Source organism: Gallinula chloropus (genome assembly GCF_964237585.1).
Source record: "Gallinula chloropus genome assembly, chromosome: 10".
NCBI classification, from domain to species: Eukaryota; Metazoa; Chordata; class Aves; order Gruiformes; family Rallidae; genus Gallinula; species Gallinula chloropus.
The window spans coordinates 8732271-8758373 of record NC_140095.1 but is presented as its reverse complement, the minus strand read 5'-3'; the positions used below and the strand labels follow the sequence as shown (position 1 = coordinate 8758373).

At 43.0% G+C, this 26103-nt stretch overlaps 1 protein-coding gene across 1 annotated transcript; it reads right to left on the bottom strand.

Annotated features, from left to right (window-relative positions):
• MATR3 (matrin 3) lies at positions 1 to 25619 on the bottom strand. Its single transcript, XM_084268449.1, has 15 exons — positions 25374 to 25619; positions 16251 to 17325; positions 11844 to 11905; positions 11296 to 11337; positions 10936 to 11039; positions 10156 to 10208; positions 9571 to 9696; positions 8863 to 8988; positions 8497 to 8667; positions 7268 to 7399; positions 5950 to 5993; positions 5105 to 5495; positions 3300 to 3690; positions 2575 to 2696; positions 1 to 1068 (listed from the first exon to the last, which is right to left on the bottom strand). The coding sequence occupies exons 2-15, from the start codon at positions 17139 to 17141 to the stop codon at positions 1018 to 1020; spliced, it is 2706 nt and encodes a 901-aa protein (XP_084124575.1). The 5' UTR covers positions 17142 to 17325; positions 25374 to 25619; the 3' UTR covers positions 1 to 1017.
• Between the last annotated feature and the right edge of the window lie 484 nt (positions 25620 to 26103).

Here is a 26103-nt window from a genome sequence, read left to right as displayed (position 1 = left end):
TGTGGCCTAGCTTTGTTTATTGGTCAAACACTTTAGTAACCTGATTCACAACTAAGCAGTAAAGAACAAAAACTACAGAGAAACACAGGTTACACATGCAAATTCCTGTTCACATCTCACATGTGCAGGTACATTAAGAGCACAGTTCTAAAGATGCCTGACGAAACCAGATCTTAACAAAACCAGTTTTAAAATGCAGGTATGAAAAAATTACACGTGAAGAATATAAAGATCCCTTTTTACATCTCAGGACTCCAACGCTGCTTTTGAATATACTAGAGATGTACGACAGCTACAAGATTCAAGTAAAAGCAGGAAGAGCTCAAGGAAATAATACTGGTCAGAGGAAAATGGGCATTTACTCTCACTAAAAATACACAGAGTAGCTGAGTAGGAAAGTCTAGAGAGCTTAGAAAAAAAAATCACAGAGTTGTAAAGCTGACTAATCACTACTTTGCCTATTTGCTATAGAACAGCAATGACATTAAAAGAAACTGCAATTGAACATTTGAAAATGCAACCTACATTTAAAGACGTTGCAGAAGTGAAATGCACTGACAGCCTTACACTGGAAATTAAATACCTGCTAGGCTCAGACTGAAATATGGAATGTTCTAGATAAAATAAAAATACAGTGTTACTTTTTATTTTTTATTGAGAATGGAATCAAAGGACAATTTCTGAAGCTTGAAAGTAGTAAATTCCACTTAAATGAAGTTCCCACAGATGAGCTTCCCACAACGGTACAAGGTATTTTCTTTTTTTTAATAGCTTGAAGTGTCAAAACGAAAACTTGTCGCCATTCTCACATTAAGAACAAGTTTCTGTCATTAACTTAACTGCATCTGCTTTTTGCTACAACATTGAACACATGAACAGACCTATAATGCCTACTGTATTTCACTAAACCAAAAAAGGAATACAGTATTTCCATCTACTACTTGTACTGCGTTTTTAAAAAAAAGATTAACATTAAAAACAAAGCCACTGTTATCCTTACATCCAGCCTTCCTTCTTTTAAGCTTCTTTCTTTTGCCTGTGGTCTTCTGCCATTTTATCCAGAATTTTCTGTTAAAAGAAAGCAACCAGATTTTGGATGCATTTTAAGAGCCTTGCACAGTCACAACATCACCAAACACAAACCCCACTTTCAAGTTGTAAAATCCGTGAGTATTAACCCCAGAGGTTGTAACTGATGAGGAGCCTGGCACTTCTCTTACACCAACATGGGGCTCCTCTGAAGCACCACTTCATTGTTACCTCACAGAACACGCCAGTGACGGTGTCTGCCCTTAACACCCTCCCAACAGGCTGGTGAGCCATGAGCAAGCCTTACTTTCCCTTTGTGACAGCTGCTGTGCCACTTACCTGGTTGGGATTTGCCACCCATAAAGCCAGGGACAGACCAGCTCCCCTCCCTAGGGAAGGGCTATTTTGGAAGTCTGAGGAATTTGCTATCATTTCACTGACACTCAGTAGCAATGTCAATTCATCTATTTATTTACTTTTACTGCTCTCAAAACGAACCAGACTCCCAGCCTACCACTGGGAAACAAAAGCTGCATCCCCCCCCCCTTTTCTTCCCCCATTCTAAACCCCACCATTGTTACATGAGCAGCCTGCTAGTCACCTATGCCACAGACAAAGCAGATCCCATCACATTTAGGTACGTGATAAGATTATTTCCCCCACTTCCCCTCTTACATCACGTCTTTCAAGTCCCATAACCAGGTACCTCAATGGAAAATAAAACAAAACAACAAAAGCTATGGGTGATGGATGAGGTGGGGTTTTCTTAGGACAAGATTCTGCATGGTAACTGATATTCTGAGCTACTCCTCAGTAACATGGCTGGCTTTGTGACATTTGGGCCATCTGCCCCTCAGGGCCCTGTAAATGTTTAGGGTTCCCTAGGGAGAAAGTGAATGTTTGGAGCCTGAGGTGCCACCTTCTTTTCTATAGAACCCCCAGGGTCTGTTCTGAGCTCAATCATCGACTGATATGAAATGAATTTAGGTGAACACTGCATTACTATGGGAATTTCCTTTAGGATTTCCCTTTTTCAGAGGTTGCATTTGGAAGCAGCTCAAAGTTCACAAAGATAGAGCAGCAGCACTATCATCTATACCATGCAATCATGTGATACCTGATCCAATCAGAAACTGTAAAACACCCTCACAAAATCAGAAGTTGCAAATACGGATACTGGTTGGAAAAATGTATCAAGAGTTCAGCTTCAGCTCTGCTGCCTGGTCAAAAATACTCTCAGAGGGACAAGTGGAAGGGATTTGAGTCATCTGTATTTACTCTGCACCACTAGTTCTAAGCTTGGTCCCTGCTCCAATCGGAATGTCCTCTTTAATCCAAAAGAAATGCTAGAGCCCATCTTTAAAGAGTGTATCCTGCATATTATCATCACAAGATTAAGTTCTGGAGAGGTTTAACTTGAGTTAAGAGTTATAGAGTAGGCCAATTTCCACTGCCTGAAAACTTTTATTCCTCAGTCCGGTCTCGTTCAGCTCTACTCCCCAGGAAAGAATCACGCCATTTAAAATGAACAAGTTTTTGCCTTACCTTCAACTTTTGATAATGAGGAAGGCTGCTGCAATGGGTCTTTTTTGCAACATCTTCATTTGTGTAGAACAGGGAACACAATTTGCAATAAAACCCTGTTTTGGGTACCACATAATTCACACCTAGAGAAGTAAACACCACAAAATAAACTAAGAGATCTACTCTACATCATTTCTTTTAATGTCATATGTCATTTCAGCTAAATCTTAAAACCATAATTCACTTTACATTAAAAGCTGCTTTATCTTTAAAAGTCCTTGTTTTAGTTTAGTCAAGCCGGGGCCTAGGAATAACTAAATATGTGCAGGCTTTCTTCTTTTCTAAATTTAAAATCAGCTTTGCAGATTAAGGGTCCATTTTATTGGTTCCTTCAAAAGAACTAACAACGTTCTGCGGTAAGTTTCTGAGTTCTGAGTATTTAGGATGAAGCTAAACTAGTACCACTATTGTGATTTGTGCTATTAATTGAATTTGTGTTGCTAAAATATACCTCTTCCAATTTAATTTCTGCCTAAGGAAAGTGTTATGGAGAACTGTATGAAAATAAGGGAAAAAAGAAAGAAAATGCTAGGGTTTGGGGAGGAGTGAAGGAGGGGAGAAGAGCAGGAAGCCCTAAAATGAGAGGCTCAGAGGCAATGTGTTGCCAGAAATAAAAGCCAAATGAAATGAGAAATGCTACTGCAATGCACAGAGTCATATTTGAGAAGAAATGGAAGCAGCCTTACCAACAGGAATGTTTGGCTGGTAGGGCCCAATCCTGAATTCATCTGGAACAAGAGATTTCTCTTGGATGGTCTTTGCTTCCTGCTCATCCTGGGTGTCTGTGTTTTCATGGGCGTTCTTCTCTGTATCCTGCGCCGCTGTGCTATCAGAGGCATCAGTTTCAGTCTTCACGTTATCTTCAGGTTTGGTTCCGTTCTCTAACGTTTCATTTTCCTGCTCTGGCTCCTCAATCTTGTCCACCTTGATTTCTGCCAAGCTCTCATCGTTTTTGGCAGCAGCTTTTACCGCCAAACCCGACTTGCGGAGTTTCTGGTGATCCGAGTCTTCTTCATCGCCGACCTCATCCAGCGTGACGAAGCCCTCCATGCTCCGCGGAAAGCCGCCCACGTAGCGCTGCGGACAAAGCGTTTGCCTTCAGTCAGCCTGGTTCTGAAATGTTTCCCTCAAACTATCTGAAGTTGCAGAAGAGAAATCTCTTCTCCAAATTCCCTGACATTCTCCCTTTAAGACCAACCTCACTCATGCAAAACATTACTCAGGCACCTGGAAGTGTAACAAATTCCTTTCAAATGCAGAATCCAGCCTTCAATTTCAGAGTAATTGTTTTTTCATCATGGGGCTCCACTGGTTTTTGATACCAGTGTGTGATCTTTGACTTGAGAATTTCAGCAATTTCAACAATTCTAATTTTATTCTGAAAATCCTAACTTGAGTATTTTAAGTGCAAGTAATTTTGGAATGTACAAGTTTGGTTTCTATTTGAAACAGTCCCACAACATGCTCAAATTTATGCCTGTGCAAAAAGCAAAGACCTTACCAGAACACTTTTGTGCCCACTAACAACATGAGAGTTCATTAAAAAAAAATAAACTTAGAGCTCTTTTTCAACCAGTGGAAAGCTTGGAGCTTCCCTGCCCACAGCAGGGGGTTGGAACCAGATGATCCCTGTAGTTCCTTCCAACACAAAACATCCTGTGATTCTATGTTAAGCAAACAAAACCTCATCCAAAATCCACCAACCACCAAAACTGTGGATGACTCAAAATGTTGGGGTTTCAGGCAGTTTAATCTAATGGATACCCACGTAACAACAAACACACACTGCTGTGTGCACTGATGGCATTGATCTACCCCCATGTAACTACCTTCCCACAGAAGGACCCCCAAAACTGAAAGCCACACACACTTCATTACAAGTAAGGCCTGTGCCATACTGTTTACAAAGCAAAGTTCCAAGTCAGTGACACAACCACGTGAGTGGGTATGATTTGAACAGGAAAACAGGCGTGGGGTCATTTGGGGGGGCGGGGGGGGGGAGGGAAAGCTGCACAGCAATTAGCCTGTGACTGACAGTAATTATGGGCTTTTTCCCCATGGGAACAGGCCCTGGCTAAACCCAACTGGATTTGCCTCCTGTCCTGGCTGAGGATAACAAGATGTGCTAATAATTTTATCCAAAGCAGCCTCAAGTAAATAATAAATAATTTTTGAACATCACTGCTCTGTCTGCTATAGGGAGAACATAATTCCTGGCTAGTTAATATCAAACAGGGTGGAAAGACAGGCAAGAAAAACCCCAGGAAGCAACATGGGTGGAAGCCCATGAACTAGCAGATGTCCCTAAACAGACACAGGGATTCATAACTAATTTTCAAGTTGCATCCAGTGCATTCCATTTTCTCCTCAGGAACGTTAACACCACCTTCTCCTCAGCCAGATGTGCCACATGTGTGTTTGAAAGAGCCCCAGAGGAAGATACCCAACACAGCACTGCAGCAGGCTAGGTAAGCCTTTTCCACACAATTACCTTCTTAAGCTTTTTCTTTGCTGCTGGATTGGGCACCACGTTCCCCTCTGGCTTTACGGTCACTTCATCAGTCGTGTCCTTTTTTTCTTCAGTCGTCACCTCCGCTAAATTGGCAACATCTGCATCATCTCCTGCCGAGCTGCCGCTCTCCAAGAGCGCTGCTGCTTCCTCCTCATCCACTAGCAGCTCATCTTCAGATTCAAGGAGTAAACTAGGCTCATCTTGGTCTGCCTGTTCACTGCTTTTAGGGGCCGATGGCTCAGCGGCATCGTCTGGTTTCTCCTCTTTCGCTTTATCTTCTGCGTTGCCACTTTCAGGCTTCTGAGCAGCATCTGTTTTAGACTTCTTATCACTTGGAGACTCTTTGCTGTCTGGAGAGTATGTTCTCTTTCTGGAAAGAACAAGGAATACTTGCTTGTCAACCTGAACCCAGGCCAGAAAAGCCTAAAGAAAGGCAGGTTTCTAGTTAAGCCTGAAGAAGACTGGGGTTTAGTTCAGAAAACAGAAGGTCAAAGGAAGCCTTGAAGGCTACTGGTCTTCAAATATGTGAAAGGCTGCTGCAAGGAGGAACTGTCCTTACCAGACAGGACAACCGCTTGTGGGCTTATACTACAGGAAGGCAAGGCTAACTAAGGACTGGAAAAGGTTTCCTGAGGAGCCTGAAGAGGCTGTCAAATCTCCATCATATAGAGGAATAAATAGATTAGAAACAGTTCATCTCAGGGCACAACAATCAACAATTTGATCTGAGCCTGCCTGACATCTTTTGTATAACCTCTGTGCTCTGGATAAGGTATTTTCAGCTTTCTTTTAAACAACATTGTGATTTAGCAATAGAAAATTACCTAGTTTTATCCTTTTTCAGCAGTTCAACTCCTTTGTTTGGAATCTAAAAATAAAATTAAAAATATTATTAACTCACAGTAGAATATAATTTATACAACTGTCCTGGTATTAATTCAGACCAGGCAGTGCACTTCCAAGTACATTAACCCGTGAGTACTCCTCTACCATGCCCAACAACCAGTTAACAAACTGCTATTAGAATAGACAGGACTGTACCAGCCTAGAAATCCCACGTCTGCCTGCACAGCAGTTACTGGTTATCCGATACAAAACAAGTGGGATAACCTCTCTTTTGTTCATGATCTGGTACAGGGTGGTGCAGGCAGTGACATACATCAGTCTTCACCTACACTCATCTCCCTGACAAACAGAGCGCGCTACATGGGAAGCTTTAGCACACTCACACCACCCTGGAGTTACTGAATAGGAACTTCCACTTGTACAGCATCATATGGAAAACCATTCAGTGTGTCGGTTAAGCACTTGGATGTGCCACAAAGCATTCACTTCTGGGGCATAATCATGTGCAGTAGTAAGATTTCTTCACTCTTCTGAGACAGTTCAAATTTCTCCTGCTTCTCTACCTGGTGTCCTAGTCTGATGCAGGATATGTTTTAATTACAACAGTATTTTCCAGGTGTTATGTGAAAGACAAAAAAAGCCATCGTCCCAGCCCTTCCCTCCTTGCTATAAGCTGCACATGCAAAAGTGCAGTGACACTCAATGTTCTGACAAAGCTTACTCTTAAAAGCTGGATCATAAGACAACCTATCAGTGTCCACAACAGGGGTCAAAAAGCTTTCTGGTGCTAAAAAAAAGAAACATTTGGATGGCATCCAACATAGGAAACACATTCTGTTGTATTTCATAGTTTAGAAAGGAGTGACTAAAAACATTTTGTCTTTTCTGTACACAAGAGTGCAAAGCTGACAAACCAAGAAGCAGCTGTGAGTACCCTGAAGTTATAAACACAATGTAGGAGTACCTAGCACTGGCACCCAGCTTGACTTCACTCACTGATTGGTTTTGGAGGAGGGTGAGAAAGAAGAACCCACATTACAGAACACTCTAAATTGCAATTAAGTCTACACCACTTACACTAAAATCTGAAATTTAGGAGTTGCTCGGATTTTAACCTGAAAGGAAAATCCCTTCCCTTTGTCCCAGGCCCCTGAACACCACACTCATTGTAAAGTAACTGCACTGGAGTAGCCAGAAAACACTAAAGCAACAAGTAACACTGAATTCTCAGTAAGCAATATCCATCTTCTACTTCCCTTTACACCTTCAACTACAATACCTAAACACACTGCTTACCCGTAACACCAGTTTCTTGTATTTTTCAGATAAATCCACTTTCACACATCTGCCTTGGAACCAAAGTGCTTTGTTGGCACAATGCTCGACCATAGCTAAAGCATCTTCTCTGGTCTCCATCTCAATGAAAGCCTGAAAAAGATCAAAACATGCATTACAAACAGCTGTGAAATACACAACAGTCTTGCAGGCAAAGCTATTTAACTTAAAACTTTGATTTCAAATACTGAAACAAAGTGAAGAGACTGTTATAACCATCCCCTCCAAACTTGCTGCACACTGTAACACCTAGCAGAGAGCTCTTTATGCCCCAGCTTTTCAGTGCAGTTCCAAATACAAAACCATCCAGACAATGAAACTCTTATTTGGCTCTTAAGTATCTGGGGGCTCCGGGGTAGCTGAGAATACACCAAGTTTAGTTTTTGAGAGAAACACAGAACAAAACAGTAGCAACTGTTGGTCCACAAGCCCAGCCCCAAGAAACAGTCTTGGGGGCACACTAAGATTGCTGAACAAGCTTTTCAAAACACTTCTGGGCTTGAGTATCGCTGGGCTTCCTAGGGGTCATACAGCAGAGTCCAGCAATCTTACACTCCTAGTGAGGTGTGTGGGGAACCAGGCACCCATCTCTGAAAGAGCACTGGAGTTTCCTATTGAACTCAAGGGAACAAACTGGGACAGCAAAGCTGAAAAAAATAATTAGAACTAAATACTTGAAACTCCTGGATGTTTATAGCAATCATGTACATGCACGTCCAAAGCATTTTACTATACACATGCTATACACTATCTTCCAACACTTATTTTTTAGAAATTCAAGTGCCACAGCAGTGCTGCTTTTGTTTAAAGAGCAAAAAGTAAAGACTAAATGAAAGAAGTGTGAGGATGGACTGTATTTGTTGATGTTTCATAGGTAATGTTTTCTCCAGTCTTAGAAAAGTTGCAAGGCATCTAGAAATCTGCGTAACAAAACAATTAAGCCTCAGTGCTAAACATACCTCACAGCTGAGGCTTGTTCCTTCTTTTTTTATGCAGCTTGTATTACAGGAACTGTTCACATTAAGCCAGAGAGCAAAACACCACCTACACAGGCCCCTAGTAACTCCCATAGCCACACCAGAGCAGAAAGTCTACACACACACCAGTTACAGGCACATCAGTTCTTCACAGTTAAAAAGCCTTAGTCTCAGCCCTTCACACACACACACTCCCACGGTCAGTTACCTCACCTGGCTTTTCATTCTCATGAGAATGTAGTTCTTGATTTTGCCATAGGGCTCAGCCAGCTTGAGCACGGCGTTGTCAGAGTATCCCGAGTGGGGCAAATTGCTGAGGTGAATCACACGACCCAGTTCTGGTTTCGGTGGCTCGGTCTTTTGGTCAGGTTTGCCCTCAGGTTTCTAAAATTGAAAGGGAATTCATATTTTTTGAAGTACGACCTTCATAAAACATACATGTGTGACCACCCCTTGGTTCAGTTGATCTAGCTGAGAAGTACATAAAACAAGAATGACTGAAATGCGATGGCCTCCTATCACTGACCACCCCAAAGGAAAATACAGCAACGTTATCAAAAGCAGAAAGGAGCATTTTACCTTTATTCTCTTGTACTTCTGTGACAAGTGGACTCTGACAGGTTTGCCAAACACCAGTGCAGGTGTAGTTGAGTAGTACTCTACTGCAGCCTGGGCGTCCTCAGTGGTCGACATTTCGATAAACGCCTGAAATCACACACAAAAATTAAGCTCTACTCCTTCAAGGGTTAGTCTTTTTGCTTAAAGTCTCAAGCTCTTCCTTCTTTCCTGTAAAAATAGCTGCATGAGAAGTGAAAAATCTAACTAACTGACCTGCAGAGCCTGGCATGAATTTCACATACTTTATTTAGGTGCACAAACAGAACTATTTGGTTTGTTTACATTCCACCTAGATTTGGATTCAGAACACTCAACTCCTTCCTGCTTTTTCTCTTCTATGGTATTGGCCTTTTCCACAGTTCAAAATAAGACACTTGGTGTAACACAAACTAAGCCCAAAGAAGTTTTCAGAGCATATCAGAACAAGAACAGAAATTTGCAAGCACAGTGTGTATCAGAGAGCAACCAACAACCATCAAGAAGGATTTTTAACAATATCTAAATTCAAATGCAGTGCTACAGCTTTTCAGGAAAGACACACACTCATCCTTTCACATGTGTCACCTTGGTGACATGTGTGTCATCTTGCTTGGTAGCTGAGCTCAGATACTACACACACTAATGATGCCAAGCAAAGCCAGCAGCAGTAACTGAAGGGTTCCAGCTTACCTCATTGATTTTGTTTAGGATCAGGTGATTTGTAATTATTCCAAATGGTTCAACAAGCTGAAGCAGCTGGTATCTCAAGTTCTTTCCCCTCTGGAAATCCATGATGTGAACAACTCTGCTTGTCTCCTGTTGAAGACAATGCACACATAGGTAACTTGAGAAGAAAATGCCTCTCAGCTAACCTAAACTGAATGTCAGTCAAGGCTCTGCTATCCTTCTATCAGCTTTTGAACATTTTTAAAGCTTTAGTAGTAACCAAAACGAGCTGCCTACAGAAAAGGCACAGAACCTCCAGGGATTTCCAGAAGGATGCTGGCCATGCCAGAGCTGCCTTTCTGTAAGTTCATGTGCCAGAGCTTCACCCTAAGTGAATGTTCAAATAGTGTCTGCATGGTTTTGGAGCAACTGTTTTGTTGAGTAAGTTGGTGGCACAACAAAACCCTAAAGCTCCAGTATTTCCACGCAAATAAATCTTAAAAATCCTCACTTTTAAAAGACAATCCATCCACTCATTAAAAAAGTAAATCTTAGGAAAGCAAAATAAGGTAGGTAACAAAATTGTAAATTAAAGTATTCAATACTAACCACTCTGCCCTTCTGCATGTGTCTCGGTCCTTGCATATTTCCATTTCCAGCTCCTTGAAGAGATCAAAACAAGCAAGCTTAGTTCAACCTGTAAGACTGGCTTTAACATGCCTCCTCACAAGTTCTGAGGAGATGTAAGTCAACTTCTAATACTAAACCAGAATGACACCAAGTTTTAAAAAAGCTGTTAATTGTTTATTTCAGAGCTCTTGGAACTTGAAGTCCCCCTTTTCTGATCACCCTGCTAACACTAGGGAGAGCTGCATTCACTTGTCCAGAAATAGCAGAGTAACTGAATCCTGCTGAGAAAAATCTTTCCTGTTTTAGAGTAAGATTTGTCACAGGAAAACCTCTGTGTTGAAATCAAGGGGAAAAAAACACTTAGTATGTTGAATTCTAGCAAGCTTCACCAAAAAAAACCCAACACACCAACATGTACCTCATCAGGAGACAGATACAAAACCTTTTAGACAGGAAAAAAATACAAGTCCAAAACATGTGGATTTATCAAACAGTAAAAAACCCAGCAGTAATAATGTGACTGGTAGTTAACAGCAGGTGGAAGGGAGTGTGGGATCCAAGTACCAGCCTTTGCCCAGGGAGGGACTCAAGTATTTCCATTCCCCTGCTCAGAGCCAGTGCTTCAGAACAACAAAACAGCTTCAAACCAAACCAAACCAAACAACAAAACCACCCACAAAAAAACCAACAAACAGGCAACCACCACCAAAAAACCTAAACAAAAACCCCTTAAGTCTTGTAAAAGTAGATGATTGTTACCTCTTGGCCCGACAGGAGGTCCTCCAAGGTGAAATGGAGGTGGTGGTGGTCCCAGAATTCCTGGTGCAGGGTTTGTGGACTGCTGCAACATAAAGGGATCACCCCTAGAAAGGAGGAAAACACATTAGTTATAAACAAAAACGGTGAAGCTTTTGTTCTCAACCCCTCCCCCCCCCCCAGTTTCTACAGAGCACTTAAGGAGATAGCAACTTTGGCTACTTTTCCTGCTGCTCTTCCACTAGCAAAAACCAAAGGGAGGTACCCACTTGAAGAAAAGGTGTGCTGTTTCACATCAGGTGTTAAGAACATCCTGTGCTTAAAGTAAAAATTACAAACACTTTGAAATTCATTACTACTTACATTCCATGTCCTGAATCACTGTCAGGATTCCATTCTGGGTATCTTTAAAGGAAACAAAAGGAGAAAATGTAAGAAAAATACAACTTTTCTACCTAGGAAATCATTTTAATACAAGCAGCAATAACTTTATGTGCTAACAGAGAAAACACGTGGTAACACTGTTCACATCAAGAGACGTGAGCAGTAAGAATAGCACTACTGTCAGTGGATAATGAGAAATATCAGTTAATCATTGGCCAATTTACAGTACAAATTGCAGTTTGGTTTACAACAGAAAAATGAGAAGCTGGGAAAACTGACTAGTAAACAATTACAACAGATTCTCAACTGTTTCGATTCAACTCATTAATGCATCACATGTAGGTCAGGAGGATTCAAGAGTTATGAAATGAGATCTTTTTTATTCTGAAGATGCTCTTTTAAGTTGGTTTTATTCCCCAGGGGGCACAGCACGTTTTCTAAACCTGCTCTGTGCAGCCCCCCTGACCATTGTTTCTTTGCACATGCCCTCATGCCACCAGAACCTTTACTGTACTTGGAACTCATACATTTCAAGCAGCAGCTGACAACGTCGGCTGTGAGTCGCTCCATTGATATGATGGTTCCACTCCTGCAGCAAAGTAAAAAATTCAAGATTAACAGCCACATACAGCAAGCCATCTGTAACAAACTCACTCTGTACAGCACAGTATCTTCTAAGGTGAAGTACTGAAGGTACATAAGTAACAAAACCTTTTCCTAGTGGTTTAGACACTGAATTTGGACGTACCTCTTCACTCCTGAGTGAAAAGGTGTCTGATGAAAAAATGTCCTGCAAACTATGGGCTTGATCCTGCCTCAGAGGTGCAAAGCTTACCAGGGGTAACTGCTACAGCAAGCATATGTGTCTTTCTGATTTCAACTTTTAGAACTGGATGTGGAGATATGATTTGTATCTTCAGTAGTTTTAGAATTTCCTCAACTCTCTCTGCTTCATTCCTCAGGCCTTTAAAAGGTTAATGTGAACTAAACAGGTTTTTAGAACCTTAAAGCAGCCAAGAAATTGCAAGGAATTCAGAAAGGAAAGACCAAAAGAAATGAAAGCCAATAGCTGGACAAGCTACAGAACACAGGTGACGTATAAAAATATATGACCATTTGAGGGGAATAATAATAAAAAGGAAATTTAAATTAAGGTGGTACAAAAGAGGAATAATGGAATTAAACCAAATCAGCCAGGTAAAACTCCTGGTTCTGGATTTAGCAGTGGAAAGGAATGAGGGCCTTCTACTTTTTCTCTGCAGGGTGTTATGACTGGAGTGCCTGATCGGCCCATCCTTACATCCCATGAGGAACAGCGCTTACTTTGTGCTGTATCTGCAGCTCTGAAGTGACGGAGCTGAAGTCTGAGCTGCACATCTGTGAGGCACAGGCTCACTCCCCTCTGCTGCCCTCAGTAAGCACAGGGATCGGCAGAGACACGTGGGACAGGGTCACAGGGAAATGGAGACTTGTCACAGCTCTCTGGGGGACAAGTCAGTAACAAACTGAAGGTTTTCCCTGTTCAGCTTCATTTCAGCTGTGTGTGTGTGTGCTGCATCGGCCAACCCCTTCTAGGTCTTGTCTTTCATGTATATTTCTGCTTAGCACCCACAAAGGATTTTTTTCCTAATTCCTCATCTTCTAGGAGAGTTAGTTTCTGCCACACTTTGAGATGCACTGAGGCACTCCTGAGGCTTGCTGTGCTGCTCCCATAAGCTAAAAATCTACCTTGCACCTTCCACAAAGGAGAAAAACATGGGATTTAAAGTCTCCCATAAAGTCATGGCATTAAGCTACATGATCGTACTACTCCATGATACAAGGAATAGGAAGTGGAGCAAGATGAAGCCTTCACTCATTTTATCAAGACAAGGAAAATGTGTGCACCACTTTTTCCTCACTAAACAGCACAAGAGGTAGGCTCTGCAACTAGAAATTAACAAAAATGCTGGAAATTAGAATGGAAACATGCCAACACTCCCAAGGAAGCTCACCTATCTATAAACATCTTTAATGTAAAACATGCTAACGAGTTTTAGAACTCTGCTACAGAGAAGTCCTTTGAACCCTTGGGTGCACAATCTGCAAAGCCTCGGTGGCCGATTCTCCTAGATACACCATGCTTGGAATCCATCTTAACACACACTGTGGAAGTATGATAAACTTCAACAGAAGTTATCTGCAAACTAGAGACAAAGTCTGGGGGATTTAATACTCATTATACTGCAAATGTCTTTAAACTGGTAAAAAAAAGGAGATCTGACATACAATTTAAGATTCTTCCCCATCCCCTCTGGAAAGTTCTCAGAGCAACAACAGCTCATCTATGTTTATTAAACACAATCCTGAACCTGGAGTTCTCTTTGCTCCCTGCCTCTCTGCAGCAGCACTCCTTGGGTGTTTCAGGGCACTAGGTATTTACAGACACTAATTCACATGAACCCCTAAGTTCTGCTAGAGAAAATCCGAGCTGAGTTTCTTAAAACTCAGATACCTTTTGCCTCAATTGATGCAAGTAAGAGGACGCACTGTTCCTTAGAAAATTAGGCCAAACTGAAGCACCTAATTTTAGCTAGCCCTCTATTAGGGACACAGCAGTGTTTTTCCTTGGAGATGTGTCACCGTTTCCAGTGTTTAACCTCCAAACTCATCAGCCTGGTGTTGCACTGGCCTTTTTCCTTGGCAGGGAAAACAATTCCTCCACATTTAACACCTCATTCCTTGATAAAGGGCTCAGGATTGACAAAATGCCTAGAAAACCTGGGGGACAAATTACTTCGCAATTAAACAGAAAACAAATTGGGTCTTAAAGTATATTCACATCAAATTAAAGAAGCAATTAAGAACATCGATATAAAAGAAAAAAAGAGAGGACTGGCCTGCCAGGTTATGTTACACAAGGGTGTTTTAACTCCTTGCTGGGGCTTAAAATACACAGGGCTTTATCATACACTTTTAAAATAATCTTCTGTGGTGTTTTTATTTGGAGGTGAGGAAAAGGAGATTTTGATACCGCGGTAACAAGTTTATATTGTCCCAGCTAAGAAAAGCATTCCCTTTCTGCTTTCCATAAATTTTGGTTCAGATCAAGTAGAAGTTTTGAAGTGATCTAATTAAATTTTGTGCAAGACACAATTTTGGTAACTGTCAGGTATGCGAAGCGGAGGAAAAAAGGAGAGAAAGAGAAGAATTCTTGCAGTGCCATCATTTCTGAAATTAGAAACCAAGCCCAAACTTGGGTCATAAGAAATAGATGAACCAATCTCAGTATTTTATGGTGTGCTAGCAGTTTAAGTCAAAGTATATTCCTAAAAAAAAAAAAAAAAAGATGGTTTTACATGTTTCAGAAGAAGTCAGCCACTTAAATTACGCTGTCAAAAGAATTTGGTACTTCTCATACCTGGAAAGATACTTCTCATGGGATATCCTTTTGAGAGATCTGCATAACAAAGCAAGCTAAGAACCACGAGGCTTTAAAATAAAGTGCCAAAAAGAACCCTACTTACAGGATTACTGGTTGCCATCTTCAAGGGCCTCAGAAGTTTATCTTTTCAATCTAACCAACTGAAGTCCTTTTATAGACCTGAGCATGGCAGCTAAACTGTTAACACTTAAAACCTTTTGTGAAAATAAATGGCAAATATAGGAGACAAGAAACCCGGATTACTGTGATTATTTTATATAAAAAGTAATTAAAGCAACACAAGTCCATAAAGTGTCGGATCAGCTGGAGTCATACAGCATGTGCTCTAACTGGTTTGATCATTTCCTCGCAGGGCGGAATAATTCTCACGTTTCACAAAGAGCAGATGCAGAGATGCAGCACTTTGAGAGGTAACTGTAAAGAAATGGTTAGTAACAGCAATTCCACATTGTACCAATTTTACAGTAACAGCATGTATCATATTTTCAATTGAAGGCCTTCAAGCTAATTAGCCACTAATTGTGACAAGAGGGGCACTGTATTAGCCAATTAGCCAATTAAATTGCCTAGCATACCGAAAATCAGCAAGATGAGTAACATTGGAAAAGCTGAAAGTGAGAAGGCTCTGAAAATAACGTCTGAATAAACAGGCCATTTTGAATAACCTGCTACCTTGGCAGAGAGTTGAGCTACTCATGAGTAAACTAAGAGGGAAGCCTCAGCATAACCGAGTATACCCGAAGATCCACTCTACTTGCGAGCCAAGAACACTACTAGGAACACAGAGCAGGATACTGCAACAGGAGACCGATTGCTCGGAGAGTCTACAGGGATAGATGCAACATGTGACAATAAAAAGTGAGTCTGAAGTGTCTAAGAAAGTTGTGAAAAAGGAGAAAAATGACGACAAATTTCAGCCATAGTATGAGATAGAGTGTTAAAGTGAAATTAAAAAGGCAAGAATGAGCTAGTCTAAAACGTGGTTTTTACTTTTGCAAATAAGTTCCAGGGCTCTACATTAACTCTTTCCCTTTGGACAGGGAAAAAGCAGAACTGTGCAAGAACGCATCTTAACTACATATAAATCAGCAATCAAGACAGATGTGGAGGAGAGCCGAAACTAGCTTCCTGAATAGCACAGTAGATACACTGCAACTCCCCCCCCAAACCAACAAAAAGTAAAAAACCCACCCAAAAACTGCTTAAATGCCAGATGTTTGTGGTTAAGAGAACATATAGATGTAAAATATAAATAAGATATCCCAGTAGATGACAGCTGTTTGACTTGAAGTTAAGTAATCTGGGCAAACAACATACATTAATGTAAAGCCCTGGTTTACAATGTTCGTTAACAATTATCTTGTAAATAAACCAAGTGCCTTTTTCACTCAAACCAACTTTCAGATCATTTCAAAAGCAGCCAGGCTATAGAAATAATTAAAGAAATAGGTAAAAACAGAACAGATACTACAACGTAAAGGAAAATAGAAGTATCTGGTGCGTAACTCACCTTATTAGAATGAACTGGCATATCACATATAGAGCACAGATGGGGATAACCCTTCGGTAAGAATCCATGGAAGTCTTCAATATTGCTATTTGGAGGAGCACCTCTCTTTTTCTCAAAGAGAGATCTCTCAGGACCAGGACCACGACCCATTCTGTCATACTCACTGTCAAATTTATGATAGTTATGCGAAGTCTCACCATAAAAAGATTCATCCCTACACCTTTCTCCATCTCTTAATCTGTCATCTTCATAATCCATTCTGTCATAATAACCAGATTCTTGAGAACGACTTCCATGGTCATAGTCAACCACTGGGTTGAGACTAGGACCACGATCATCAAAGCTATCTCTTCTAAAATGCCTTTTTTCTTCCCAATCATCCCTAGGTACTCTGTACGGTGGTTCCCGTGTGGATGATCTGCCATCTCTACCATAACCTTCTTCAGCTCTCCTCCTTTTAAGTTGTAGAAGGATCTGAGGCAAGTTTTCAGGAGTAATCTTGTCCTCGGGATAGCGACTCAGTTCATCTAAGTCTCTAGCAGACAGACCAAAGCTGGCCAAAATGTTAGTGGCCTGGTCTGCATCTCCACGGTGCTGAGAAGACAAAGGGAGCGGACCTCTACTTCCAATGTTAAATATAGACTGCAAATTATGGGAAGAGGTACTACCAGAAGACAGTGCACTATGAGATCCTTGTTGGTTCAATGAAGAACTCATTCCAAGATTCATTAAGCTAGCAAGGCGGGCAGTACCCTGGTTCATCCTTCCAAGAGATGCTGGCATATTTAAAGACTGGGTAGCAGCAGCAAGAAGGCCTATTCCTGCAGAGAGGTCACGGCCATGACCTTGTGAATCCCTACTCAGAGATGACTGCTGGAATGACTTGGACATTGTAGAACTATAGCTTGTCTACTGTATGGATCAAAAAAATTCCTTTTTTTTTGTTTTTTAAGATGGCTGAAAAGAGAGCTCACACTAGAAAGCTAGGCAAACTTCACTTCAAAAATGGTAACGCCAAGAAAGAGGATCAATAATGACTGCAGATCTTCTTCAAGCTGAGAAACACCAGACAATTCTGTAGAAAAACAAGCAGTTTTAGTCATAAATCCCTTTAAACAGATGCAGTTTTAAACTTATGCATCATGTTGATCTAAAAAACATTAGAGATCTCAATCTTACAAGGCTTTTATTACATAAGTTAACAGATTCAAGAGGTACCCAGAACCTACATATATTATTTCAGATAAAAATACAGTAGCGTTTCCTATACATACTACTCCTACAAAAAGCTACTTTCATACTGAAGACAAGTGAATTTCAGAAGTTTAGGATGTCTGAAAGCATCTAAAGTTTACTAGCATGTAAGCTTCGATCTCTGGTTAATGGTTTTGTTTATACCCTACATTACTGTGTCTATGAGAAGACCACAAAAAACTTAAGCCCACAGAATCCAAGATGACTTTGGCATACAATACATATTTGAAAACGAAACCTCTACCATCACAGAATAGGACAAAAGGAAGTTAAAAGTAACTGAAGTTTGGGCAAAAAGTTTCTGCTGTAAGATCTGGTAAATAAGACCAAACATAATATTCAATCTTTATGCAGTAAAATCCACATTATCGATGTGAAGACAGATGGGAACAAGGAAAGTAAGTTTTAAATTTTGCAGGAAGTAAACAAGACCTCTTGCTCAAATTGCAGTTATACTGGTAACAGCACTTAAGACATGATTCTTTACTCCATTACAGTGCAGCCGTGACATCAGCCCGTACTCAGAGCTCAAGCTAAACAAGGTCAGGCTTAGTTCTGGGATGGGAGACCCAAGGAAAATCCTACCCCTGCGGAAAGAGACTCTAGGCGAGTCAGGAGATGGCATCGCACCCCAGCCAGCCCGGCAGCACCTGCCTCTCACCAGCACACTGGCTCCTTGGCTCAGGTCTGACACTTTGGTACCATGACCACATGTGGTAGTTAAAGATCCTAAAACAACACTCCCAGGAGACAGTTACCTGCCCCACAGCCCACCAGAATACCAACCGAGTACTTAGATATCGGTTCATCTGCATTCACCCAAGGTCTTAACAGTGCACTGACAACCACTGTCTATTTACTGGTGCACTGGATCTCTCTCAAAAGCTTTCCTGTTTAGTGCAGAGCAGAAATAAACTCTAATACCTCTCCCCACACTCTTTCAGCCTTGGGGTAGATACACAAAATTTAAAGCAATTCACCACACATGACAACATCCCACCAGGAAGACGTTGTTCTTGGGTCCCTGATGTGGTGAAGCCCTTTCAAATCTCTGCAGAGCAGTGTTGCTTCTCCAGCACTGCCACTCAGATGCACATGAAACACATAATCACTTGTAAAAGAGACAGGCACAAATTGCATAGCTCCACATGAAACCGGCTTCTAAGAGAACAGGTATGCTTGGGGAGGAATGGAAAGGACAAAATGAAAGCAAGGATTTTTCCTTGAAGAGATTGGTTCTGGAGACGACAGTTTCTCTTGTACTGGAAACAGAAGAAAAAAGGTCAAGGTTATCAGCACATCTCTATCCCAACTGCCTACTCAATCCAGAGCTGTGTTTCAGTAGTGCATAAAGGGGTTTTTTTTCCCCTCCTTTGAGTTGAAAAGCACTTGGGTTTTATTTCTCAGTAGCAGTGTGTATTAAAATAATGGATTCTATGAGAGATACATAAAATACACAACCCCTCCACAACTCTGTATTTGAAAAGCGACTGGTTTATATAGCTTGCTACAGTCTGTTATCAGTACATCTAAACTTGTATGTGGATCTCAAAAGCACAGCTGAAATCCTCTGGAGTCACTTAAAGTAAGCTCAATTGACTAACACTTGGTTAAGAATAAGAAATTGAGAAACATGGGAATGGAAATAGGCTTAAAATATCTGCAGAAAACAGAAAAGTACTGCAGAAAAAGTGTAACAGGGATACAGGGAGAGCAGACGAGGCAAATCCTAAAGTGAGATATCCTGCACATGCTGACCACACTAACGAACACCTGAACAGAAAGTATATACTGTAGAAGTGAAGACCCTTTTGAGCTCAGACGAAACACTAACATTTGCATGGTTCCCATGTTTTATGTAAAAGTATTTAAGTACTCTTCAAAGTACTTCATGACAATTTCACGAATTAACCCTTACTCATTCCATTCTTTATATATATAAATTTCCTTCCAGTTCAGTCACACACTTACAGAATGGTCACTTACTAGGTTCTTCATAAAATCCAGTATTCCAGAGGGCTTTACTGATCTGAGCCTGACTGGTTCAGCGGATAACCACACTGTCAGGAAGGGCACTGAGCACCCTGCTGTTAATGCAAGGACCCGCGCTATTCAAATTTTCACTAAATCAGGAAAGTTCTCCACTCTTCCAAAAAAGCCCTTTCTCATTGAACAGATGCTCACTAATCCCCTTGTAGCAATTTTCAATTGGCTGGTCATTGTCTGCTGCTCTGGAGAGATTAGCAGAGAACAAAACCCATCCCATCCCAGTCTGGCACCAATCTGGGCGACAGAGAACCAGATTACATGCCATACTTCGACCCCACATACACACAGAGGGTTTATATAACCACCCCGTGCTGCTGCAAACACCCACAGAAGGGAAAAGCAAAGAGAAAAATAAAAAAGATGGGGAGAGCGAGACAAAGAAACAGAGACAATCTTACAGAAAGCATGAAGTGGGACAGTCAGACACTCATATGATGAAGACAGGACGTAAGGTGGGCAGTTGGCATGCTAGGCAGCAAACTGCCCTATGCTATTCAGTGGAGGACTTGCAGAAACAGCCTGAGCTATCTTCAAAAATCACTGTTTGTCACATCACTCGTCTTGCAATTGTACTCTACTCCTAACCATCCCCATTCCTTCAGATCAGATGAAGACAACAACAAATCAAGGTGGGGAAAGAGCTCTAAAAATGATACCCAAGAATGTTTAACTTCCACATGGTCAGGTCTAACATGTGATTTTAAGATCACATTTCTTGGCATTTATCACTCCTGAAAGATTTCACGTCAGTATCTGAGAGAGACAGGTTCCCACGGACCAGTGCCAGCTTTAAAGCGAGTGTGCCATCAACTGAGTCACAGCAACAAGATGACTATGACTGAACAAAGCTGTCTAAAGAGCCAGACATGATTTAGTCGAGTTGAAAGCGTTACACTAATTGTTCTCCATGTAATTTCAGCTATACTGGGAACAGACAGGATTTCAGATACACATTTTTAAGATCTGTGGACAGAAATTTGGCCATATTAAGATTTGAAAATATATAATATAAAGCAACCTTGAAGTAAGTTGGAAGTTAAAATGTTACTAGATCTCCAGACAAATGTGGACAGTGAAAAAACACTTCATATCTGCAAGTTGCAAAAGAGCTTTCTGCAAACACAGGCAACAAGAAAACCGAATCCTACAGAATACACTGCTACCATACAAAGGCCAAAATAAGGCTGATTTTCAAACACTATGGAAGGGTTTTCTTTTTGTGTAAAGCAGATTAGAAATTCTTTTCAATGAAGCTTGCAATACTCTTGCTCCACACAAATAACAATTTTGTTCCTGAAACCAGTTTAATTGAGTGAATTCTTGGGATACATTGATCGTGCTGAACACAATCACCTTAGATTACCACCTTTTATCAACCTTCAGTAGGCTGAAAATAATTTAGCTCCTTATTCCTTCCACCTGCTCAGGTTTTTTAATGTGTGCATGTATATTATAGCTTTTCTATTAGCCTTGTTCTTAGAACAATTCATCTTTTACCCATTCTTCTCCAACTAAAACCTCAAAAAAGAAAAATAACTGATTTTACTTTCTAGTCAGTTTCACTTTCACTTCCAAACCAATATTTCTCAAAATACACTGAATTTAATCAAATAAACTCGGTTACAGTAACAACATGAAATAATCTGCAAGCTGAAAGACACCCTCTGGTTCATCACAACATGAGACTTTTAAAGACAGCACACCCCTGGAGGGGGGGGGGGAAAAGGGTCCAAGAAGTTTCACACCCACAGTCCCTGCTTTTGGGATTAAAGTCTACAGATTTTTCTTCTCCTCCCTTCTGCGTTACAGTGCAGCAATCCCTTTTGCAGCCATCCAGTCTGCTGGGGAAGAATTCATGTGCTCCTTGGCTAACACATCATGGCAAAAAGAAAAGAAAAAAAAGGTTATTGCTGGAAGAGATCTGGAATTCCAAGTGACAAATTCAGGCAGACAGCTCCCCATATCACTTAGAAATAACGGGAGTAAAAACAAGAACTTGCAAGGAAATTAAAAGCAGATGTTATCTGTCCACGAAATGACCGAGTGTAATGGATTGGAAGTCTACAGAATCACCTCAGTACAATACAGAAAGGGCTGCTGCCTCTCCTCCCAAGGCAAAGGAGGGATTGTCACGCAGCTTTAGATAAAGAACACACAGGTCACCACCCATTGCAGGTACTGGCATTCAGAGCAGTTACTTAACATCGCTGTTGCGCATGCAAGAAAGCAACTCATCTTGTCCAACTCATCTTCAGAAGCCATCACCTCAGAAATGTAAGCAGCACCTGGCCCACCGAAGGCAGGTGCTCCTCCTGAGCGCAGACCAGACAATCCTTCCCGCCTCGCAGAGCAGTGGGAAGAGGTTCATTTCTTAGGATTACATTCAGCTTCATCTCAGGGAACTGCTTGATCAGAGAAGCACCTAGTAGTCTGAGATCCGAAGTCGCTACCAGAGGATGGCTTCAGAACAGAGAAGTAATACACATGAAAAAACTTACAAAGAAGTGGGGAGCTAAAATGAGTAGTTCAATTAAGTAACGTAAAAGAACCTGCAGAGTTTTCAACGTTTGAATGCAGCAAAGAGCACTGTAAGAGACACCACTTTACCTGCTCACTATACAATTTCAAACATCCTTTTTGTAAGTGCAGGGAAAAAAGCGTGTTTATTGCTTTACAGAAGCAACAGGAGTGAATAAAAGGATGCAAGGCACAGTACAGAAAGAATGGAGGAGACAAGAGTATTTATTTTTAGACAGGGAAACCAGGAACAGCCAGGAACATACAGAATAACTGCCTTCACGTGCACTGACCGCTCCACAAACACGATTACCTCTGTGGCTCCCATGCACTCCTTCCTCTTACTCTTAAGTCCACTCCTTGCAACTACCTTCAGAGCTCCAACTCTACAATGAGATGAATGTGCACAGGTTCCAGCACCTACAAAAAGCTCGATGAAGCTGTTAAGATTTGGTTCAACAGAACCAGTCTGCCAAAACCAGAGTCACTGCAGAACGATGTAGGACCTTGCCCTGGAAGCTCTGGTAAAAACAACTGCATGTTCAAGCTCTTGGCAAAGCCAGGAGGCAATCACTATTCATTCTCATCAGTTTTGGAGATGAATAGCCTCTCAGGCAACAAATCTTTGACAAAAATCACAGAACATACCATAATTCTTTCAAAAAACCCCCAGTCCATACATAAAATGATCCAAAAGGAGAACAAATCAGAAAGTTTAATGGAGTAATAATCAATTATGTTATTTAAAAAAAAAACAAACAACCCAAACCAGAACACTTCTGTATTCTGATCTGGTAAGTAATTGAAAAGCCTTCTGACTAACCAGCAAATGTAAGCCTGCCTCCAGGCATTTCCAGAGCTGGGATAAAATCACATTCTTTCCCAGCTGAAATCTTGCATGAGGTTGTTGAGATAAATTCTAGCTGCAGAGAAGAATCAAGGGACTGTTTGACTGTTTCAGGGCTCAAAATAAAAACTCTGTTGTTGAAGTTATGACTACACAATATGGTACTTAAACACTTGCAAACTAATCTAGCTCAGAAATATTCTGAGGTATTTACTTTTGTTTTCAAGACTTGTTGAAGGAAGAATGAATGCAAGCAGCAGAGAGGCTACATAAATACACTCATAAATTAAAAAACCCAAGCCAAATGGAACTTTGTGGCTTTGCTTACAACAGCTTCTCCCCCAGATCTGCTGAGCTACCCAGAACACTGACATGTATTACATTTCAGAGTACCTCTGCATTCACAAATCTCAGCAGAGATGGGTGTGAGGGGCAGGGGAGGGCAACAGCCAGTATTTACTTCTTTATTTTCACCAAATTAATGACCATTTGTATTTAAGTACTGTCCCAAATAAGCCAGGTGGCAATCACATTTCAGCCATATGGCTTTTATACCACAGGGCCTTGATTTAGTTTGGAGCCTCAAAGACTCAATCCTCCCTCCTTCATTACTGGCTTTTAGCTTTAGGAACACAGATATCACCTTTTTAAGGATGTATTTAGGAATTTCTCATGATTACTCCTCCCAGTGTTTGGTGCTGGGATGTTTTTAACACCTAGATATGTGTAAAACACTGCACTAACTTCAGGTAGCTGCTCTAACGGAGGCACTTAAGAAAGGCTTGGGGCACTGAAAGCCTCAGGAGAATTGTAAGAAAGGAAGGGAAGTCTTGAATCTGTTTTTCAGATCGCACCTCCTTACTCAGGGCACGACCTCAAAGTGCAGGTACTGGGTTACCACATGGCTCACATGCCAGTACCCTCACTCAAATTTAATTATTCTGTGAAATTCAGTAATGAACCTTGTGTGATTTTTTGATAAAATTCAGGCCAGAAGCTCACTAATTTATCAGTAATGCATTAAAAATATTAACAGATGGCTCGGTACATTTTGAAAAATGTAGCAAGATTTAAGTTTTCAAAATACTATCATGTCTTAAAATTCAGGAAGATTAAACCACTAGACCACCTGATTCTTTAAAAGGACAGTATCAGAAAACACTCTTTTTTTCTTCAGAGACACAAAAATGACGCAGACTGCTTTAAGACCTCTGTTTTCAGCAAGAGCTGCTCCCTACTTATCTTACTCTAGGAAGTTAGGACCTCCTACTCCAGCCCCAGTTGAAAAAAACCCGAAGAATTTCAGGCCAAGTAAAAAGAACAAAAGACTGTTCAATTATTTCAAGCACTAAAACAGTATCCAATACTTTTTCTCCCCCCCCAGAGGTACGCTTCATGGAAAGGAAAACAGAGACATACACTTAAAAGAGGGATTTTTCAGCTTTCTAGAGTATAAATGCTTAATTTAACAGAGCAAAGCAGTTCTTCATGTTTTCGGTTCTTTTCAGCTTATTTTCAATGCTGGAGAACTTTACATCTCATTACTCTGACTCTAGAAACGAAATACGTGCATTAAAAATCCCACAGAAGGTTATTAATCCACCATAGGAGGGGAAAGGGAAAAGAAGTCCCCACGGCGTGACTTGTAACCACAGCCTAAATTACATGAAAGTGAAACTGAGTAGAAAGAGGAAACAAACGGGTGCTCCCACCACCGGAATCCTTAACGCTCAAGTCACTAACTCTTAACGCTAGATAACCACGGGAGCCAGGTTTAGGGGCTGAGGCCTCAGAGCCGTTAGGAAGGCCCGCGTGTCACTGACGCGCTGTTTCAGCTTCCGAGCGGTGGTTTGGGGGGGCTGGATGGAAAGATGCCGACTCCAAGGCCTCTGCTGGAGCCTGAAGCGCCTGCAGGGCGTTCCGGCGAAGCTGCAGCCGGCGGGAGAAGCGCGCCTTTGGCCGGGGTCACCCCTGCGAACACGATCTACGTGCCCAAACACCAGGCAGCCGAGAGGAAACGGCGGGCTCAGCCCGCCCTCGGCAAGGGCCGGGCAAGGGGGCGCTCGGACTCAGCCCGGCCTCTCCCCAGAGAGCGGCCTCCGCGGCCGAGAAAGCGGAGCCGCGGGGCTTTGTTCGGGCCCGCCGGAGGCCGCGCGGCCCGGCCCGGCCGCAGTACCGCCAGGCGGCGGGCGGGGGCGCCGGCACACGCTGCGGGCGGCCGTCGGGGCCGCGGCACGGTCCGGGCCCGCCGCTCCCGCATGCGCGCAGTGCCGCCAGCCGCGCTCGCCAGGCCCAGCACCGCTTCTCCCCCCCCACCCCCCGCCTCCCTGCGCCCCGCGGCCGCTCCTGACGGTCCCTCCCGCCCCTCGCCCCTTTCCCCTCCCGCGGAGCGGCGGCCGCCGGTTCCTAACCCAACATGGCGGCGGGCCGGGGGGCGGCCGCAGCGCCGCTCCTACCTGCGGGCCGGCGAGAAGGGAGCGCGGCGGCGCCTCCCGTTCGCTGTGGCGGCGCGGGAGGGGAGGGACGGAGGGGCCGGGGGAGAGAGGAGGAGGAGGGGGGGGAGGCGGCTGCGCGAGCCCCGCGCACGTCTCGCCGCGCTCGCGAGAGCACGCCCGCCCGCTGCCCGTCCGCTCACGTGCCCGGCGGCGGCCGCCTCGCTCCGTGCCGTTCGGCTCCGCGCCGCTCCGCTCGCTGGCGACGGCCGGCCGGCCGCCCCGCCCTCCGTGTGTGGATGTGGCCGCGGACGGGGGGGGGGGGGTGTGTGTGTGAGGGAGAGGGAGGAGGAGAAGGCGCCGCCGGGCCAGGTCTCGCGAGATGTGGGAGCTGCTTACCCAGGTCTCGCGAGAACTCTGATGCACCACGACGCGCCGACCTGCTGCCCGCCTCCCGCTCATTGTCCGCGCGCTCCCGCAGGGGCGGATGGGAAGGCGCTCGGGGACGAGGCTTGTCGCCGCCCGCCGGCCGTTGTCCCCGCCCCCGGCCCGACTGAGGGAAGGGCGGGCGTGTGGCCGCGGGTTCGCGGCTGCTCTCAGCCTCTTCAGCGCTGCCCGCCCCCAGGGGTGGCAGCCGGACAAACGGTCCGGGCGCCTCCTCCCGGGAGAAGCGCGTTCCCCGGCCCTGCGGAGCTGGGCAGAGCCAGGGCTGCCCTCGGGGCCCGCGCCGGCCGCTCCCTCCTCCGCTTCCCAG

Bases quoted from the DNA above. Each gene is read 5' to 3' on its own strand.
- MATR3 (XM_084268449.1), bottom strand. From the start codon at position 17,141: ATGTCCAAGTCATTCCAGCAGTCATCTCTGAGTAGGGATTCACAAGGT. The intron at 10,209-10,935 runs GTAACAATCATC...GATCTCTTCAAG, and splicing joins ACCTCCTGTCGGGCCAAGAG to GAGCTGGAAATGGAAATATG. The intron at 9,697-10,155 runs GTTAGTATTGAA...TGTCTTCAACAG, and splicing joins ACATGCAGAAGGGCAGAGTG to GAGACAAGCAGAGTTGTTCA.